This window comes from Branchiostoma lanceolatum, chromosome 18 (genome assembly GCF_035083965.1).
Source record: "Branchiostoma lanceolatum isolate klBraLanc5 chromosome 18, klBraLanc5.hap2, whole genome shotgun sequence".
NCBI lineage: Eukaryota > Metazoa > Chordata > Leptocardii > Amphioxiformes > Branchiostomatidae > Branchiostoma > Branchiostoma lanceolatum.
The window spans coordinates 7303368-7324084 of record NC_089739.1 but is presented as its reverse complement, the minus strand read 5'-3'; the positions used below and the strand labels follow the sequence as shown (position 1 = coordinate 7324084).

Here is a 20717-nt window from a genome sequence, read left to right as displayed (position 1 = left end):
TTAGGCCCCCATTCCACTAGACGGTGATCGCGCTGCGACTTCGCTGTGACCTACATTGTACATGTCTAGCCCTTGACTTTATAGTTTGCATATCATGCAAAATGTAAAAGTTTGACTAAAAAGACAGCAACACACACAAAGCGTAAAAAGATTAGTCTTTTTATTTATGAAATTCGTTAAGCTCTCTGTCAAATTTCAGGTCGCAGGGCAGTTGCAGCGCGGTCGCAACGAGCCCTAGTGGAATAAGAGTATATTTTTTTGAATATACTATTAGATTATCATTTATTTTTCTCGCACCAGCGTCTCAGTGGTTGGCCATCCCGAGCTCCTGGGTTCTGGACGAAAGCAGTGGGACGTCCTGTTCGGGCTGGGACTGGTACTGGTACTGTTACTACACCGTGGACTACGCCAGCAGCGCGTTCGATGGCGACGCCTCTACAGCGTGGGAACCCCTGTATCAGCCCGACGGGTACCAACACTGGGTCATCCTGGACCTCCAGACCAGCTACACGATCCACCGGCTCTCCGTCACCAATGCGGGGGATCTCGTCCATGACGTCACCAACGTCATTTTGGAAAGGTAGCTGTTGTCGTTATCATAGTCACGTGACGAAAATTAGCATCCGCCATGTTGGTGGATTAAGGTACGTTTGCAGTCACGTGACTGTGACGTAGTATAGTGTCTGCCATGTTGATGGATTATAGCATGTTTTCTATCACGGCCTATGGCGTAATGTAATGTCCGTCATGTCGGTGTATTGTGATATGTTTGCTATCACGTGGCTGTGATGTAATTAAGCGTCCACCATGTTGTGTATTGGAATATGTTTGCAGTCACGTGACTGTGACGTAATTAAGCGTCCCCATGTTGATGGATTATAGTGTGTTTGCAGTCACGTGACTGTGACGTAATTTGGCGTCCGACATGTTGATTATTGCATTACGTTTGTAGTCATGGCTTGTCCTTATAAATGTGTATGTTTTGATAGGCGCTTACTTACTTATATTCAAAAACTCTTAAAGCGACTCCTAGTGCTTGTCTGACCAAGTCTTGCATTACCCAATTGAAGCTCTCCCCTCTGGCCATATACTTGGGAGGAGGCCCTAAGCTCGGACGCGGTGGTACCTGGCGCCACCAACCCACAACAGTTCGAACTCCACTGTGTCGGCCGGTACCTCAGGCTCAAAGTGGACACAAAAGATGGAACAAGGCCGATTCTTGCAGAGGTGTCCCTCTACGGAATAGGTACATGTCTGTCAACATTCGTCCTAATATAGAAAGAGATGATTTTACCTTCGCCAAGAAAGTTACATTTTCGGTTTATATGTATGTATGTGTGTATGTATGTATGTATGTATGTATGTATGTATGTATGTATGTAGAAGACCAGCATAACTCAAGAAGGCCTGGATGGATTGTCTTGATATTTAGTATGGGGGTAGGTCTTGATGAGACCTGGGAATGGTTAGATTTTTGGCCGCCTAGCGGCTTGTTTTGTATGGTTTGAAACATTCACGTGAATGGAAGTAATCATTAAGTTAAGTTGTTGAAGACGAAGCAAAGTAAAAAGCAAGGATCGATCGAAATCGTATCATCGGTTTACTTTAAAATCACAATTATTACTTTGAAAACATCTTATCAGAACAACAAACGTGTCGTGTTAACGAAAATCTTTATAACATGAAGAATTCTCCGTGTACTATAGAGAACACAGGTGGTTCTGAGGGGTTGTCTTGTCCCACCTTCAACACGGGCTGCATCATCAGTGACACTGCAGTAGCAGTAGCGCCTCCTGGCGGCCAGAGCTGTTATGTCACCGCTGACATTCACGAAGGACCTCGAAGGTATGTTTTCGTTTATCAATAAATGTAGTTTGTCAATCAATCAATCAATCAAGAAATCATCCAACCAACCAACCAACCAATCAATCAATCAATCAATCAATCACGATCCATCTATGTATCTATCTAGATCTACCTATCTATCTTTCAATCTACCTATCTATGTCTACCTATCTATCTGTCTTTCAATCTATCTATCTGTCTATGTATCAATGCAAATATAAATCATGAGTGTGTTGCTTAAAATGAATTTCCAATTCTTATAATTCAACGTTTCAATTCAGTATTAGATAGTGACATACACATTTTTAAAGATGAAAAATGGAAACATTATGTTCATCTTGTTTTGTCTCTTCTAGTTTCATCTGATTCTATTTGTTTGTTTGTTTCTTCTCCAGTCTTGACAACCCCCTGCCCGTGCATCGTACCGGTAACTTGACCCTCCACGGTGACCTGTTGTTTGAGTGTGGAGAGGATTATGAGGTAAGACACGAATAGATGATGAAGTACCGTAAATTTTAAAACTTTCGCGGTGGTTCAATGTTCGCAGTTTTCACGGTGAACTCTTCACCGACAACTTAAAACTATCGCGATTGTTCTGTATTCTGTCCGTTTAGCCCATTGTTTCAATCGCGAGCAATATTTTCTCCCTACCGCAAAATCAACTCCCCAATAACTTTTTTGTACATAGATTTCTTTATCACAACTTTGTTTAGTTGGCTTGTCAGTGCGCATCTCTATCTCTCATGGTGACCAGCCCCTTCATCTGTCCTGCCACTTGCTACATCATGCAATCGAACACCACAGGGCGTCTGCTACTTTTACGTTACTGGTAACCATGGTGACAGGCGTCTAGTTCAGGTCATTGACCTGATTTATTTGGAACTAGAAGAACTAGAAGAAGAAGAAGAAACGAGCAAAACCATTATGTTTCCCTTCCGTGAAGGTAAACATAATAACATTAGTGATATTGTAATGACCGTTCCTTTAGGTGCAGGTGGTCTGGTCAGCAAGAGGTTATGACGAGGAAAATCCGGACCGAACAATGGATGAGCTTCTACTCAGCAGCATCACTACAAACAGCATTCATCTATTCATCCCACCAAAAACGTTGCCTCTCGGAATATATATGATACAGGTATATTTTTCAACGAAGCGCAGTATGTCTGTATTTCTTGTGTTGTGTGTATGTGTCTTGTATGTATGTATGTATGTATGTGTATGTATGCATGTGTGTGCGTGTGTGTGCCGTGTGTGTGTGCCTGTATGTGTGTCTGTATGTATGAGCGTGTATGCATGTGTCTGAGTGTATGTGTCTTGTGTGTATGTATGTATGTATGTATGTGTACGTGTGTATGTATCGTGTGTATGTGTTTGCGGGCGCACGCGTGTGTGTGTGTCTTGTGAATGTGTGTGTGCACCACCTTCACCTCATTAGAGGACGACTATTTTACTCATAACTTACACATGGTTGTGATATGACTGTATTGTCAGCTGCAAGCCATCATGACCGTGCCAGGCAGTGGCCATGTCTCCGTCTCCGCCGTCCAAACGTGGATCGAGCTCGCCAAGCTGCCCGTCGTGTACAGCATGGGCAGCGCTCTGCGCACAGTCGAGGCTTCCGGCGACCTCCTGCTGAAAGCTGACTCTTCCTACGACCCAGAAGAGATCTTGGTTTCCAGCGGGTTTGAATACAAGTGGACCTGCACACTGGTGTATCTTCCACGTAGGGCACTTGATTATTACCTTCGCTGAGAAGGTTATGCAGAGGGTAGCGTTTGTGTGTGTGTGTGTGTGTGTGTATGTAAAGAAGCAGAATAACTGGAGAAGGCCTGAATGGATTGTCTTGATATTTGGTAGGTGGGTAGATCTTGATGAGACCTGGAATTGATTAGATTTTGGGCCCCCTAGCGGCTTGTTACGGTACTGCAGCGGAACTTCCTGTTTGGATATCTCGTGTTCTGGACATGCTATGGAAGTGATTTTTGAGTGGTAGGTAGCTGTTTGGACAGAGAGTAAGTGGTATAGATTTGGGTCCCCTGGCGGCTTTTTCTGGAACTGCAGGGGCAGGTTTTGCTTCAGACTGTGAAAGGGAATAACTCAAGAAGGGCTTGATGGATGGTCATGCTTTTTGGTAAGTGGATAGCTTGAGTGATGATTTACATGATTAGATACTTATTATTCCGATCAATATCTAATTTGCATAATTCATGAGGAAAGTTTATAAATCAGCCAAATTCTATGATAGGACTCTCAAACATGTGACATATGTAATTGAGGAAGAGAGAAATATTGATAGATATCAACTATGCAAATGAAGACCTCATTTGCATAATCAATGCGAAATACTATAACTCAAGATGGGCTTGATGGATGGTCATGATTTTTGGTATGTAGGTAGCTTACGTGAAGCTTTGTTCGATTAGACGGCAATTATGCAAAACAGATTCTAATTTGCATAATTGATAAGGCAATTTTAAAAACTTGCTGTAATCCATGATATGACTATTTAAATATGTGATATTTGTAACTGAGAAAGAGGGTAATGTTGATAAATAGAAAATATGTGAATGTGGGCCCAATTTGCACAATTAATGAGATACAACTATCATACCATACTGGTAAATGATGGCAATTTCATACTTGTGGCATTTGGAAGTTATGTGAATGTCAACATCGTTGAATCAAATTATGCTAATAAGGACCTCATTTGCATAATTGATGTTAAATGTTAGCATAACCTTCTTTGTTAAGCTCATACTTTGGACAACTTCTGTTATTTGGGTGGAGAAGACTAGTAGGATTTATTATTTATGAGAAACACTCCTAATACGTCAGTCATAAAGGTTAAAATCATTTGGCGAAGGTATGAGGTCGTGGAACTCTAGTTATTGATATTATGATTTTTATTACGTCGGTCTTGACAGACAAGGACGACGTGGCACTACACTCAAGTTTTGAGTGAAAGCTGAGTGAAAGACTGAAAAGCGGCGGATATGAGTGAGGGAGAGAGAGCACTCAAGTTTTGACGGCCCGCCTCAGTGAAAGACTGAAAAGCGGCGGAGATGAGTGAGGGAGAAAGAGCACTCAAGTTTTGACGGCCCGCCTCAGTGAAAGACTGAAAAGCGGCGGAGATGAGTGAGTGAGTGAGTGAGTGAGTGAGTGAGTGAGTGAGTGAATGAGTGAGTGAGTGAGTGAGTGAGTGAGTGAGTGAGTGAGTGAGTGAGTGAGTGAGTGAGTGAGTGAGTGAGAGAGCACTCAAGTTTTATAGCTTAAATAAACAGTGCCACTTTCGGAGAACATAACTATCAATATACGTATGTCTATTTCCCTACTAGCTCTACCGAAGTGGGCCACAGCTGGTTGGCGTTGTGGACCGGGCTACTCCTCGGACTACAGCGTCCCTGCGAAGTGCGACCCGGACGGTGTCAACCGGTGCTGCTCCCCGGGGGGATGGTGCGGCAGCTCGCCATTACACTGCAACTGTGGGCCGACTTGTATAGACTACAGGGGCGTAGGTACGTCACAAAGGGTTGCTATTGTTTTGCGTTTTGCTGTTTGCGTGTGTGTGTGCGTGCGTACGTGCGCGTGTGTGTATGTGCGTGTGTGTGTGTGCGTGCGTGCGTGCGTGTCCGGCGGAGTATCTTAAGAACTTCTCGACGGATTGTGATGATATTTGGTACATTAAGTAGGTGTTGTGAGCCCGATGGTCAATGTCCATTTTGGGCCTCCTAGTGGCCGACCTTGGCACTGCAGCAGGACTTCCGGTTTTTACATCTTAGGTCCTGGAGTTTTCGTATGTATGCAGAAAATGGGGCTTCGATCCTAGCCTGGTCGCCATTCTCCATGGCTAAGGGTTTTTGCCAGGCCTATTCTGCTAAGCATAAGCCTATTTCCGACAGCCAATCTTTCCAGCCGGCCTTTCGAGTTATCAGGAGCGGCCTAGTTGAACCAGCCCCGTGAACATTCCCAGCTTTGGGGCGGGTGGACAACATTATCAGCACCGTAGAGACACCGGGGAGCTCCCGGTGGTATGGTTACCTGGCCAATTTGAGCCTTGCTAACATATATTTCTGCGCAGATTTACAAGCTACACGAGGGATCGACATTCACAGTGGTGTCAACGTCGCAGAAAGAGGAAAGGCGTACTCGACTTTAGTTGATGGTTCCGCGGTTCCTGACCGCGTCATCGACGGTGACACCTCTACTGTCTGGTCGTCGGGGTCCTGCATGCACACCCCCTCTACAGGCACAGTCGACCCCTGGGTTCAGATTGACTTGTGCACTTCCTTCACTATCAACAGGTAACGTCAATAAGCTTTCTGGGATTCTTGGACACACAGTTAACTTCCACATCCTCTCTGACAGCGTTAAACAACTTTTAATTCTACGTGGTAGTTTGCTCTGTGTTCTGATATTAAGGCCACAGCAAGTAAATTTTATGGATGACATCCTCCGCAGACTCCAAAATTAATGAGATAGGCGAAAAAAACAAGGCGGGCCAAAAAAAAAGATTCCTATATTTTCAAATTTTGACATCATAAGTCTTGTTAAACAAGAATTGAGGCGACGAAATATGATATCATGACCAACAGGTCTTTTATACCTGTATTCAACCAATGAGGTTTCATATATGATATAAAACCTCCTTGATTTGATGTAAACATGTCCTTGTAGATGTGTATACATCTCAATAGACTAACTACAGCAAATGCAGAAAAGAGCTTGTTGTACCATCATCTGAAGCAACTACACTGGGAATTCATATGCGATGAAACACCTTGTGTATACAGCTCAATTAAGTAGACCCCCCCTCCCTATTATTTATATCATGTCCTTGCTAGAACAAATGCAGAAAACAGCTTGTTATTATACCATCGTGGGCAGGAACTACACTGGGTATTCATATGCAATAAAACACCTTAGACTGTCAACGTTTACGACATATTTGCCAATTTTTGGCATGTTGACCACCGTCGGAGGGCAATGAAATTTCTTGTTTTCTATTTCGAAATTTCGAAATGTCATATTCACAGTGTCGTCATCTTCAACCGAGGCGACGAGCTTCCCGAAAGGGCGAACCCTTTTAACCTCCACATGGGGGACTCAGCGGACATCACCCAAAACCCTGTAGTTGGCAACAACTTAAACTTCGATCCATCCAGGTATATATATGATAATGATTATTCGTGTATATATGACACCTCTTTCCGTTTAGGATCGCATGCATGTCATTACTTTACATGTACGTTTGGGACTGCATTGTTAGCAACGACACCTAGCTGCAGTATGGAATATTACCAGTCAGTATTGCCCTTAAACTCTTCACTGGACCCGCAGCACGTTGGCGGCCTCACTGCGTTCTTAATTGCATTTGTGTTATCATTGACTTTATAATTGGGATATCACGCAAAAGGTACAAGCATGGCTGAAAATACAACAAAACACACAAAGCATAAAAAGATTTTATCAATGAAAATCGCTCGGTCGCCAACGTACACGGTTCAGTTGAGACAGGGGCTTAAAGGAAAGGTATTATCCAGTGATTTTGAAGAAATTATTCACGGATGTTTTATTCATCCAGCTTGACGGTAAAGACCATTCCCGTGAGCGGCGTGACGGCACGGTACGTTGGGATGCTCCTGCCGGGGCCCGCCCGGGTTCTGCACATATGTGAGATCCAGGTCTTCGTTGACGATCAGTACATCCCGTTCGAAGGTAAGTCATCCATTTATTTACCTTCACCTAGAAGGTTATGTTTTCGTTCGTCAGCGTTCTTGTGTACATGTGTGTCTGTGTGTGTGTGTGTGTGTGTGAACACGACAACTCAAGAATACCTGAATGGATTGTCTTCATACTTGGTATGTGGGTAAGTCTTCTTGAGACGTCTAGATGATTAGATTTTGGGCCCCCAAGCGGTAATGCAGCGGAACTTTCGGTTTGATTATCTTGCATGTTAATTATGATTTTACAACGCAGTGGACGGTATGGTGAAATAGGTGTTCCTTGTCAAGGTCACATTTTCAAGGCCACCATACCGTGATATTCTGTTTTTTCTTGTCATGTTAAAAACAATGGATGATTTCTGAGTTCCTGACAATGTTGCTTTCTTCATTTTGTACTCCAAAATAATTCAAGCAACTGGATGAGATCTAGAGGTTTCAGATAACATCCAGTATCTTTCATCAAGAAGACTGAGATATTGATAAAAGACAGTGGATGCTATTTGAAACGCCTGACTCTCTATTTTGGATTACGTGATAGTCTACCTTGATGTCTAACCTTCTCCTCCTTCTCTCGCCAGACTGTTCGTACACGCTGGGTTGTGAGGTCGCGGGTTCGACGCCCGGAGAGCTGTTGTACGCGGCCCCGATGCACGCTCGTCCACCCGGTACGATAGCCAACGTCACCGTCGAGATCACCGCAGGAGAAAACCCTCCCATAATCCTTCACACCGTCATTCGAGTCGCTGCGGACACCACTTTGACAGGACTGGACCTACTGTATGTTACCCAAATATTGCACTATCTTATGTAACCTCCATACATTAATCCGCCTGGTTACATAAATCCGCCACTTTGAAAAACAGCTAGTGGGTATGAGAGATCTCTAGACTAGTGCAGCATCCCCCAGGTATGCACAGTTCAGATATACAGGAGTGCATTACGTTGGGGACGTTGGGTTGGAGATCTGTTTGGACGTATCTTTGCAAAGGTCTTGCTCTTTTTAGCAAAATTGATTGACACCCCGATCGGATCTCTAGATTAAGCGTGACATATATATGGAGTAAATAGGTGGTTCCTACGATTTAATCTCGTCAGTAATACTGTTTTGATTGATACAGTTACTCTTTGTATTCAGCTGTGCGGAAAACTGCAACCCAGTGGACACGTTAGCAGCACTATCCCTGGAGCTGTACACGGAGTCTGATCTGTACGGAACCACAGAATTTTCCCTGGCGGAATTTCCCGCGGATTTTGCGGGCCAGGACTGGACCTCCGGGATAGAGAGTGTAACAAGCGACCGTCTTCGCGTTCTCGCTGGTACATTCTGGGTAAGTTTTGTCTTCCCTTTTACTCGGAACTAAACAGAAACCTGGTCCCAATCTCTAGGGGTCGGCTTAGGGGTGTTTTACCGGGCCCTGAGTCTACTTTATTTAGCCGTTTTCTGTTAGTCATTCTACTTAGCTGCCTGCCATATAGAATTTCTACGTTAGCTGCCACAGAGAGTTCCGCCGCGCGCCATCTAGGGGGCGAACTAATTTAATCCAAGGCCGTTAACACACCCCGAGTGGACTAAGTTGTCTGGGCGGGCGAGGATCACTCCCAGCACCGTAGAGGTATAAGAGAGCCCCCGATGGTATGGTTTCCAGGCTAATTCCAGGCTATGAGAGCTAGGTTAAATATAAAGCTAACGGGGTGCATGAAGCTCAACCCAACATCTATCTATCTATCTATCTATCTATCTATCTATCTATCTATCTATCTTTCTATCTATCTATCTATCCATTAATTCATTCACTCATTCATTCATTCATTCATTTATTTATCTATCCATTTATTTATCTTTTCATCTATCCATTTATTTATTTATTTATTCATCTATTCATTTATTTGTTTCTGTTTTTCATATCTCTAGGCACAAGGACACTACACTATACGGTTAACCGACGTCCACGTCACTCCATCAGGAGACTGGTCCAGGATCGCTGATTATAGTTTTGAGGTCCTTCCTCCACCAGAAGCACGCCCGGAACCAAGCATCAGCCTGGCGGATTCCTGTTCTCTTCTCCCCGCAGGCGGTGTCTCTTTGATCGATAGGTTCTGCCTCGTGTGTCCCGGTTAGTTTCTGTGCTTTCTATAACTTTCAACAGCAGCGATGTCTTATTTGCATAGTCAATGTGAAAGTACCAGAATTCCTTAGCTGTAAATTCTAAGCATGGCATACTTGTGACATATGTATAGGAGTGAACTAGTCCATGGCCTATGCCCAAGGATGGGCGGTACGCCAAATTTAAAGTAAGTAAGACATATGTAAATTAGTTAAAGGTGTACATCACTATGGAAAGCTATTTGCATGATTTATGATGACATTTAAACATGAAATTCTATCAAAATTTTGCACATACACTATACTTTGGTTGAGAAGACCATCATCTGAAATAAGTGCTAATTACAGCCTTATTTGTCAAATCTAAGAATGGCTCTTAATATTTCATGGAAGCATAAGGTCGCCGAACTTTTTTTATTAGTGCATCCTAAAATCAGCCTTACACGTGTACCCGTTTCTTGAATCCTTTATGTCCTTTATTTTAGACATGTTTACTGACATCCTGGGCCCACTGGAGGTCTTCATCAGTTTCGAGCTCATACCAATTGGAGTAGAGGTCGCATCAGCAACATTTCCAGGAGACGGACCTCCTGCCGACAACAGGATTCTCATCAGCCTGTCGTCGCTTTGGGTGAGGTCTAGTTTACAAGTCATTTTCTTAAGCCCGGTACTTGTCCCTGTACCTCAACTGGTAGCAGCCTCACAATTGAGCTCCTGGTACCTATTAGTTGCTAAACCCCGGTTCACCGCTGGACACGACATTTTGGTTGAGGCTGCACCCGTCTTTCAGAAGTGACGTAAAATAGACGAATCCTTGTGTTCGAGGAGGTGCCTTGAGCACGTCAAAGGGGAACGGCGATCAAACGCTCCCTGTAGAAATAAACCTATGGACCTGCTACTGAAACATCAAAGAGATTTACTGCCCTATGTGCCACTAGGTACTACAAGGGTCTGAAGACTCTGAACGAACAAACGAACAAAGTATTCTACGTAAGTTGTCCTTGTACATTTCATGGCATGGATACCTTTTCGCCTTGTTTCTCTCCAGGTCCTGTACACGCCTTTGTTCGACCTGGCTGCCGGTACCATACTACTGAGTGTTCGCGTTTCCTCCGTGGACGGGCGCTTTCTCGAGTTTGATCTGACACCAATCGACGTGAGAAACATTACGTTTTTGTGACTGTTTTACCTTTAAGAATCTTTTTTTTCATCTTTGTACGTGCGAAGGAATATTACAGATAGATTTGTCATTGGGAGTCTTAGTATTTGAAAGTTCTGTGCTGATAGAATTCCTTTTGCGACAGGATGTAGCTGTGATTTGCAACACAAAAAAAGATCTTACCAAACATATTTTCGACTGCACAGTATCCTTCTTTGTCAACATTCTGTCCACTGCTTATTCAGTAATGTGTCCTATCTGCATGAAGAGACGTCATAGATGCGGTGGGCAGTCGAAATATGGGTAAAACCACCGTTGAGTTGGAAAGCACCTTTAAATCTTACTTAAGACAATCTAAATGCAACGTCCACTGTCTTCCCCTTACAGATAGGGATACCCACAATGGCTCAACTTCAAAGCTACCTGGACAGCTACTTTGCTTACCCGGACGGTGATTTCTTCCGTTCGCTCGCATTAGGAGACACACAAGCCGCTTTCAACGTGGCTATTTTTGCCTCGGCTATAGTGGGGAGGATGGCTTACGAGGGAGAAGACACACTGGAGGTGAGCGCATAAATTTGTTGACAATTAATGCACTCGGAATTAAATGCACCATGTTTTAGAAGATATCTTTGATCCTTACAGTTAGTTAGCCTCTACCAGGCGCCAGAGGCGGCTGGAAAGAGTAGAAATTTGCCAAATAGACAGAAAAACATGAAAGATGAGTTAGTCTGCTATAGGGGTACAGTTTGCCGTGAATGGCATATTGGACCCTCTTTCCGTAGCCAACTCCCTTGGCATACTAGTACTATTCACTCTACTTGGCCAATTTCTACTATTTTTCGAGCCATCCCGCGGAGCCTGGTAGAGGCTAACAGTTAGTGACTGTCATAGGTCTCATATATGCCATATTACTATTTCAGTATTTCGTACACATACTAAAGGTGGAATCATACCTTGGTTAGCATGAAAACCAGGGTTCATCCGTTTGTTAGATAAATTGGTGTCTTCCTACCATGCCTTGGTCAATGGAGAGGCAGATTCAAAACATAGACCTAAACACATCGCGTTGTTTGTAATGATTGTCTTTTTGTGTGTACAGGTTTTCGACAAGTTGATAGAATCGCTGTCACATGTGGAGATAAATGACGAAGTCAGCATTAGTGGTGTGTCCTTGTCCATTCTCCTGGCGACGGGAGTTCCTGAGATGGTGTCTGGAGAATCACAGGTGTGTGTCCTTTCCAGTGATTCCTTTAGTGTGAATAAATAGGTAAATACGTTTTGTTGTTGTCTCACAACCAAGGGAACTTGGCAACATTTCGGTAGTCCTGCTTAGCCTGAAGTCCAGGCTTGTTAGCTTTCGTCCGCTCCCAACGACCACTACTACTACTCCGCCAACAAGTGGCGACCGTTGGGAGCGAACCGAAGCTAACAAGGCTGGATTCAAGGCTAAGTCCTGCTACCTAGCCTTCCTCGGGGCAATAATGACTTTCAACTGCTATTCGGCACTGCTGTGAGAAAAATGCAGTCTAAAACATGACTAAGTTTGTATATCCCCTTAGTCACATTAGGGACCGCAATTTTCTTTCATGTAACGACCTTCTGCAATCATTTACGGCTCTATGAGTAATTGGGGGGGGGGTGCTTTAAGGGCAGCATCTAATTCCACGCATCTACCTTCAGGTTCTTGCTGCCGGCCTCTTAAAAACTGCATTCGAGAAGACAAGGGAACTTGCAGGAGACTTAGAGTCGACACCAGTTGGAGTTATCAACAAACTGGCAGCGTTCATGTTCTCTGGTCAGGGAGACTTCGTTTTCGTTCACTCACTGATAATCGTAACATTAGACATGCTCAACATTGCAATTTGGGTTGGATGAAATGAATCCCGAGATAATAACTATTGATGACATGCTGCATCTCAAAACCTCAAAGTAATTATAACAGTGAATCAAACCTTACAGTCTGGTCTTAATTAATCAAATATTAATCATAAGGTGAAAACAATATCAATCATGACTGCATTTTTTGTCCAGGATCCGTGAACGTGATGGCTGCCTCCTCCACAATGGCTGAAAAGGACCACCTCGAGGGAAAGACCTACTCACCAAATCTTATCCTTGTAAGAAAATATTCCTACAGTTTTCCTAAATGTACAACACACAGTGTTAAACTTTACTTGATATCTCGCTATCTGATCATAATGTGATGATTTGTGTCTTTGTTTGCTTAATTTGTTACAAACATCTTCACTTGGTCCTTTGTGAGCAACAAGAATATTACGAACAAGCTAGACAAACTGTTTTTCTCCAACCATGCAGAGTCAAAATGCCACCACAACATGCTTCCAGGGCTTTGACATCTTGGACGACATTTATTTGACCAAGTTGATGCCGGAATTCGAAGATCCAGAAATATTTGCTGACATTTCCATGTCCAAGGTACATGGCGTCATTTTATGCATTTTATTTTGTCTGATTCCAAGCCTTATTGCTCCGTGAAGAAGGTTAGTATATAATAGTAACCCCAAAAATGAGTGTTGTTTTTGTCTGGGTTGGTGCAGCTGATTAAAACTCAAGATCCTTTGAATTTTGGCATGACGGTAGTTATTGCGGTCCCAATTATGAAGCGTGATTTGGGGCACCAGTTTCAACAGAGACTGTAATGTTGCTTTTGATCATGAAGTCTTTGGACTTGATGTTAGATTTGCTTGTAATCTTAAAAGTTCTAAATCGACTCATTGAACCTTATACTGAGAGATAATACTCAAAGTGCCCTAGTCTTAGACAAAAGACGAACCACTTTGGAAGAAGTAGAATCGTAACGAGTAGAACCGTCAGCTGACTAATACTCAGGAATATCTGGCATGGTGACCTTTATATTGAAATTGCATCTACTTCAGATGCACCTCAGAATCAAGCGAGAGAACCGGACGAGGTTCTCGGAAAGAGTGTACCTTGTAGGAGGAGACAGCGACTCGCTGGTCAGAGCCCCTTCCTTTCCGGACCTGCTAGAGGATTCCTGCTGGGACAGCTCTGAGGTGGGAATACAGGTAAGGAAGTCTTGATACTACTAGTATTACTTAATAGCATTATCCCTGTAGACTGCATAGCCCAGTGATTCACCCTGCTACTGGGCCAAGAAGTCGTGAATTCGATCCCGGCTGTGTCGCCCGCTGTCGACGTGCACCCTACCGGAAAGGGTAACAGTCCTTATGATGGGACATAAAGCTGAAATGCACTGTCCATTGTACTTGTTGAAACGAGCTAGGAGAATTTTCCCGGCACAATGAATCTGTGAATACTGTACATAGCATCTGTGCAGTGGAAAATCAGCTCATCTATTCATTGACTTCTTCTGAACTAGTTCAATATTACTTCACTTAATAGAAGTAATGGGCATTAATTGTACGCAAACTGAAAGATAAAAAACGGAAGTTGAGCCGTTATACCATTGGAAGGCGCTAGGGGCCCCATATTCAAAGTTGTCCTTTATTTTGCCGACGCCTACCCACCAACTAAATATCATTAACATTCACGCAGAAATGCATACTTTTGCAACAAAGTGTCTGTGTTAGAAAACAAACTAAATGCTTTATGTAAATGTTTCTTTTTCTCCTCAGTTTTTGGAGGCAAATTTTAACCCCTTCGAGTACTCCAACAACTCCCAAGAGGTCCGCACTGACGTCACAGGTCTCGGGGTGAAATGTGGAAGCCGCACACATGACGTCACTGGTTTGAGTGAACCCATCGACATCTTGACCAGGAGGAAGAACGAAAGTCTAGATGGATCCGTCTATGTCTTCGAAACCTCGGAACCCCTTGGCAGCCTAACGGTTAGTCGTTTAACGTTACTGAGAAACGGGTAATTTTGATGTTGACATGTCAAATCAAAATGGTCAGTTTACCTGGGTATTGAGGCTCTTTGTTCATAAGCAATAACAATTAAAACTTTTCGGTGGTCCATCAGATGACTTCCTCCTTTAGGGCAATACTAACTGGATCTACGTTCCACCGTAAGGAGTAGTCCCCAGTCCCCAGAGCGCATTCTTGATCATCTGCCTTGCTTGTATTTTAAAAAGCGCTTTTCTCCAAGCAGATTCTACGTTGGCGGGACAGGATCTGCTTGGAGATTAGTGCTTTCTAAGGTAGACCGTGGGCCGAAACAATATCCATTTGCCACCTTTGGTGGATATAAAAAGCGAAGTTGAGCTTAGCTGTAGTTTCCTTGGTTTGTTGAACTTCAGGTGTTCCAGTTCTTTGTCGGAAAGGAACAGTCAGCCTTGGGCTTCAGTATCGACTTCAACTCTACCCGTTTTCCTCAAAACGTTTCACTGTTTCTTCGCAAAGACGGTCTACCTACTCAAGACACCTTCAACTGGACAGCCACACTTCCTCTTCCAGAAGACGAGTTGTTCTCTATTCCGTGGATAAACGGAACGAACCTCACCTCCAGCCCCTACCAATGGCTGCTGCCCAGAGAGGAGGTTGACATCACAGACTATGACGTTGGAAACATGACGGCATACTTCATCGGTAATGTCGTTTAGACTTTTACATGTTGATTCGCGACTTTGAAACCATTTTTGATAATTTTTCTGCAATACAATATGTCATTAAGCGTTTATGATTAGTTAAAGAGATTCTAAAGAGACCATGCCACTGATCGTCCAAGATCTGACAAATCTCTCAGTGGTCGTTCAATGAGCGTCCAATGATTCCCAAGGTCTTTCAATCATCTCTGGGTGATACTTTAATGATCTCAATGAACAATGATATCTGGTCACACATATGTTCCCCGACAGTTTCCGTTCTGACAAAATGGGCCGTCATCCCATAGGCCAGGTGCTCTGGTATTGAAGTGTCATCTTAGGATTTGCGGTAATCTAAAATATCATGATATCATGATCTTACGTTGATATCAGTGATCTGAAGATCTGTGATGATCATATACAGGTGTTCAGTTCGGTTCTGATGAGGACGTTGATGAAGAAGAAATCGTCAGCTTCACTTTTACTACCTATGAATCCTCCTGTGTTTACTTTGATGAGAATGTACACCTGTGGCAGAGTGATGGTTGTGAAGTATGTCATTGTATTGTTTTATTTCCAACTGTTAATATGCCTTGGCACCCCTGCCATAAGGCTTTTGTGGGATTTAGGTAGTAATCCATGTTTTAAAGCAACACTGTGGATCGCTTTTTAGTGAATAACGACACACTGTAAAATATTGAGTTATCTATTCAGCAAATTTGAATTTTAAAACAGTGATCATTATGATTACTGATGATCACTGTCTTCAGTGATGATCTTAGAATAAAGACCCAACAGTGTGTAGTATTGTGACTATTTGCTTCGATACAAGTTTCAACATTTCCTCTTTAGATTTGCAAATACAATTAATTCATCTTCACAACTTTTGCCACTTTATATTTCATTGTTTCTTGATTATTAGAACAACTTCTACTTAACACAACCAATACCTCACATTTCGACATCTCCAACGCCTAACATAATATAATTCCCCCTCTAGGTCGGCCCGCTGACTAACTCAACTCATATCCACTGCCGATGTGACCACCTGACCAAGTTTGCCGGGTTTGTTCCGCCGAACCCTCTCAACATCGCAGAGGCGCTGTCCGCTAACGTGCTGGAGAATCCCGCGGGCCTGGTGCTGGTTCTGACCGTGTTCGCTTTGTACCTGTTTGGAATACTCTTAACGAGAAAGGCTGACAGAAGAGACCTACAAAAGGTGCAATAGATAGACAGCTATCAATAGATGGTTTAGAAAGTACCATATACTTGGCGTTGTATGGCGTACCGTAAAATGAAATAAAACTTATCTACTTTTACTGAAGATATTGTTTGCTGTGAATGCAGTAAGCAAGAGTAAGCTTCAGATAATTACTAGCACTTATTATGATTCTATTTCTTTGACCTAGGCTGGAGTTGGAATACTTCCGGGTCATATTCTGAACCCGCGGAAAGAATGCCAATACGTCATCACTGTGTACACCGGCTTCCGTGGGAACGCTGGGACAACTGCTGAGGTAATTGAATCACAAGAAACCACAATATTTTAATCATGTAGTTCCCGCGGAAATGCAGACGGCGTAACCAATCCATTTAAGAACAGGTGAAACCAGACAGGTGATAATTAGGGATTCCGTGTGCTCTTATAATTTTATAAGCGAGAAGAACACACGTTCACAGGGCAGAAGTCGCACGTTCGGAGCAAGGGCGAGGGAATCTGGAGGAACACAGCAAAGACGCCAGAGAGAGAGGGGTGTGTGTTGTTGGGGGCTGAGGGTTAGGCAGAGGGTAGGTAGGGAAACAGGGCGTGAGAACTATCGCCCGTCCGCCCGCCCCACCCACCCACCCACCCTTTTTACATTATGATAGGACATACTAGAAGACCGAGACTCTGTCAGTGCAGAAACGCCCCACTTACACCCGATATCAATCCCCATACCTAACATGTGAGACACCGTCTGCACTGTAGCGGAGGACTACATGATTAAGATAGACTCATAGGGCTTTTGCAGTTGTTTTTATCAAGGAACATTCTTGTACATTTTTTGGTTAAGGCCATACTTGATTACCTCTGGGCGCCCCAAAACTGATGCGAATTAAATTTGGTAAAAAAAATATGTTGCTTTTACTATGAAATCTAAGTAGTCAGGTAGCTTGAACACACAGAGCATAGTATAACAGATAATAAATTCTTTATTTCTGTTCTTTCACATAATCTCCTTTGACCTTGGAAGACTGTTCTCCTTAGTATCCGTTTTCCGATACAATGTACAGCATACATTTGCACATTTTGCAGCTTACAACTTACAGTATACGGTCGATACGTTTTTGATGCAAGCACGTATGTCATCTTCATAATCAAATCAGTGGCATAAGGCAAACTTGTTTTTGTACAATTAATCATGCTCTACAGGTCACAGTAGCCCTCAATGGATTTCACAACGAGAGCTTCCCCTTCCAACTGCGGGACCAACAGCGGGTCCTGTTCGAGAAGGGTAGTGTGGACTCATTTCTGGTGTCCACAGAAGAACCGCTGGGAGAACTCACACATCTGCGGGTGTGGCACAACAACGGAGGTTATAGTCCGGGATGGTTAGTCTACTAAGTATTTTTTTACCTCTCTTGGTGAACTTGTATGAATTCATACTCTCCCTATAGCTAAATAAGAGATCGATACATAGTCCAAATGTTACATGTACATGTACGTGTATACTATTTCATATTTGAAAGGGAGTTATATTGTTTTTGCTTCGTTTCTCCAAAGGCAAACCATTTTGTATTTGCTTACAAATATTACCTTTGTAATCTTCGATACTTCTTAAATCTTTATGCAGAGATGGTAACTAGAAAAGACTTGACTGTATATGGTTTATGTTTATTCTATAATATTCTTTTTATCTTTATATCTATACAGTATGTATAATACTAGACTATGTAGTGGCATTGATTTTGTCTTCGGTAGTAATGTATTGTTTCCTACATATTGTTGACAGGTTCTTGAGCCAGGTTGTTGTGACGAACATAGCGACAAACAGCACGACGTATTTCCTGTGCAATAGGTGGGTTAGATTTATCCGCATGCTGAGTAATTGATTTGTCTTTGTCTTTGTCTTTTTATTTCGCACAGGTAAAAGAATTTTACATACATATGACAGATCAATACACATAGTGCCGGGGAAGGTAGAGACCAATGTGGTCTATAATATTCCATCCCCATTTTTCAAACAGAATAAATTACAATGATAAATTAAGATATAGAGAAAAAAATGATAACTTAATATCGTAACAAATAACAAATCAATAACTAATAATAAGAATAACAAAAAACAAGAACTAAATTATTACATATAAAGAAACAATTACCTAACTGAACACAGAAAAATTACCAACTAAGTAAGCAAGGATTTTTTTTGCCCCTTAAGAAATCCCGGAATCTTGCTGTGACAATACAGTGTTTTGACATACGATTTCATTAATTTAAATATTTGCATCATTACGCATACGCCATACAAGGAAAGCATGGTGAACGATGGGGGACTGACTAATTCACGGATAAAAGACAGTTGTTTGATTTGTTTTATATAATGCATTGTGAACATGGATCTCTAACTTTCACTGACAGGATAGCTGACTGTAGACAGTGAAACATTGAATATATTTCATAATGTTTCAAAAAAGAAATATTGGTAACTTATTATCTTAACATTTAAAAAGATGGCTGTCTGTGGACGAAGATGACGGGAACGTCCATCGGGTCATCCCAAGGGCTGTGCCAGAGGATTTGAAGAAGTTCCGCAACTTGTTCTTAGCAAAAAGTTCAAGGTAGTGTAGTTTCGTCTAATAGATGCACGCGGTGTAACAATAGCTACGTTATATGCTGTACTCTTTGGGTACTTTGGCTACTTTATTGACAATGTCTTTGTCTATAAACTACTATACACAACAGCTCAACTCCTAAGTCACGAGGACATGCAAATATGTACGAATTTTTTCTTTGATTGGAAAAATATTTCTATTTGTCATGGCTAGGGCAGTGTACTTGTCTCTTTAGATGTATCCGCTGAATAGCCAAAATGTACAATCAGCCGTGAAAGACTGAAATGCTCAATATTTTGCACCATTGTTGCTGTTGAGAAAGTCTTACTTTAAACAGCACCATGACGTTGTTTTTCTTTTCTGAACACCATATTTTTGTCACTATCAGGGACATGAACGATGGTCACCTGTGGTTCTCCGTGGTTGGCCGCCCGGCGCGGAGCCCCTTCACCCGTGTCCAGCGGCTGTCCTGCTGCCTGACGCTGCTCTACAGCACCATGCTCACCAACATCATGTTCTTCGGCCGCGGGGACGACTTCGACCCGCCAGAACCAATCAGGTTCGCTGGGGTGGATATTGACCCTCCTATCTCACTACCACAGGTACATGTTTGATTAACCTATCTAAGAAATACTGTTGGTGATGTTTTCATGTCATAGCTGTATATCATAGAGGATGCAATCGCAATTACTCGGACCAATCCGCTTCTGGCCACTTTTTAATCTTTTAACAATAAACAATACAAAAACAATGACAAAGTGGCGCTGCACTCCAGTTTAACAACGTAAATTAACAGCACTACTTAACATTTAACATAACTGTTTCATCAAGCAAAAACAAAAATCAGATGCTAATGACAATCAAGTTTTCGACACTTACTATTTATTCTACAATACTGTATAGCCCGTATACAGTCAAACATGATATTTGTTGAATATTATTTCAGATGATGATTGGCATACAGAGCGCGGCCATCATTTTGCCCGTCAACATTCTTATTGTCTTCCTGTTTCGTAATACTGGCCCGCGAGGCACCAACAAGTCACAGACTGAGGGCCATGGGAAGACAAAATCATCGATGCCTTGGTGGGCGGTTTATATAGGTAATTTTCCTTTCTATTCTGCAGATTGTTTGTTGGTATATAATGCGAGTTTTCTACAGGAAACGAAGTGTGAATAACTGTTAGATTATTGTAAAAAAAACTTTTGCAATAGATAATATGGTATGACTATTTGTCTATCTCGTTATTGATACATTCACTCCACACGTATTTATTCTTCATTTATACTATCAATGTATTAAACCAGTCTAGCTCAGTGGATCTAGCTAGGATGAAGGCTTGAAGTGTGTTATGATGTAGATGACGGAGCATTTCTGTTTAGATCATCACATGATGAAATATTTCATACACAGACTGTTAAAGCTACTTGTTCTGTTACATGTGAGTGTTCTACGTGTCCTGACATGTCACCGATGTTGTGCCCTTGGGAAAGGCACTTTAGCTTTGCACGACGTTCCTCACTCCACCCAGGTGTAAAAA

General features: G+C 42.5%; 1 protein-coding gene across 1 annotated transcript; it reads left to right on the top strand.

The window, feature by feature from the left end:
* Nucleotides 1–1681: 1681 nt before the first annotated feature.
* Nucleotides 1682–20640, top strand: LOC136424678 (uncharacterized). The gene is made up of 30 exons (XM_066413304.1): nt 1682–1845; nt 2241–2325; nt 2834–2980; nt 3337–3568; nt 5181–5360; nt 5924–6146; nt 6879–7007; nt 7427–7560; nt 8147–8345; nt 8704–8896; nt 9481–9682; nt 10158–10303; nt 10721–10828; nt 11219–11395; nt 11934–12059; nt 12515–12629; nt 12866–12951; nt 13151–13270; nt 13732–13881; nt 14452–14664; nt 15076–15364; nt 15785–15912; nt 16361–16579; nt 16770–16877; nt 17774–17952; nt 18354–18419; nt 19075–19182; nt 19565–19778; nt 20123–20279; nt 20624–20640. The coding sequence occupies exons 1-30, from the start codon at nt 1682–1684 to the stop codon at nt 20638–20640; spliced, it is 4614 nt and encodes a 1537-aa protein (XP_066269401.1).
* Nucleotides 20641–20717: the final 77 nt, after the last annotated feature.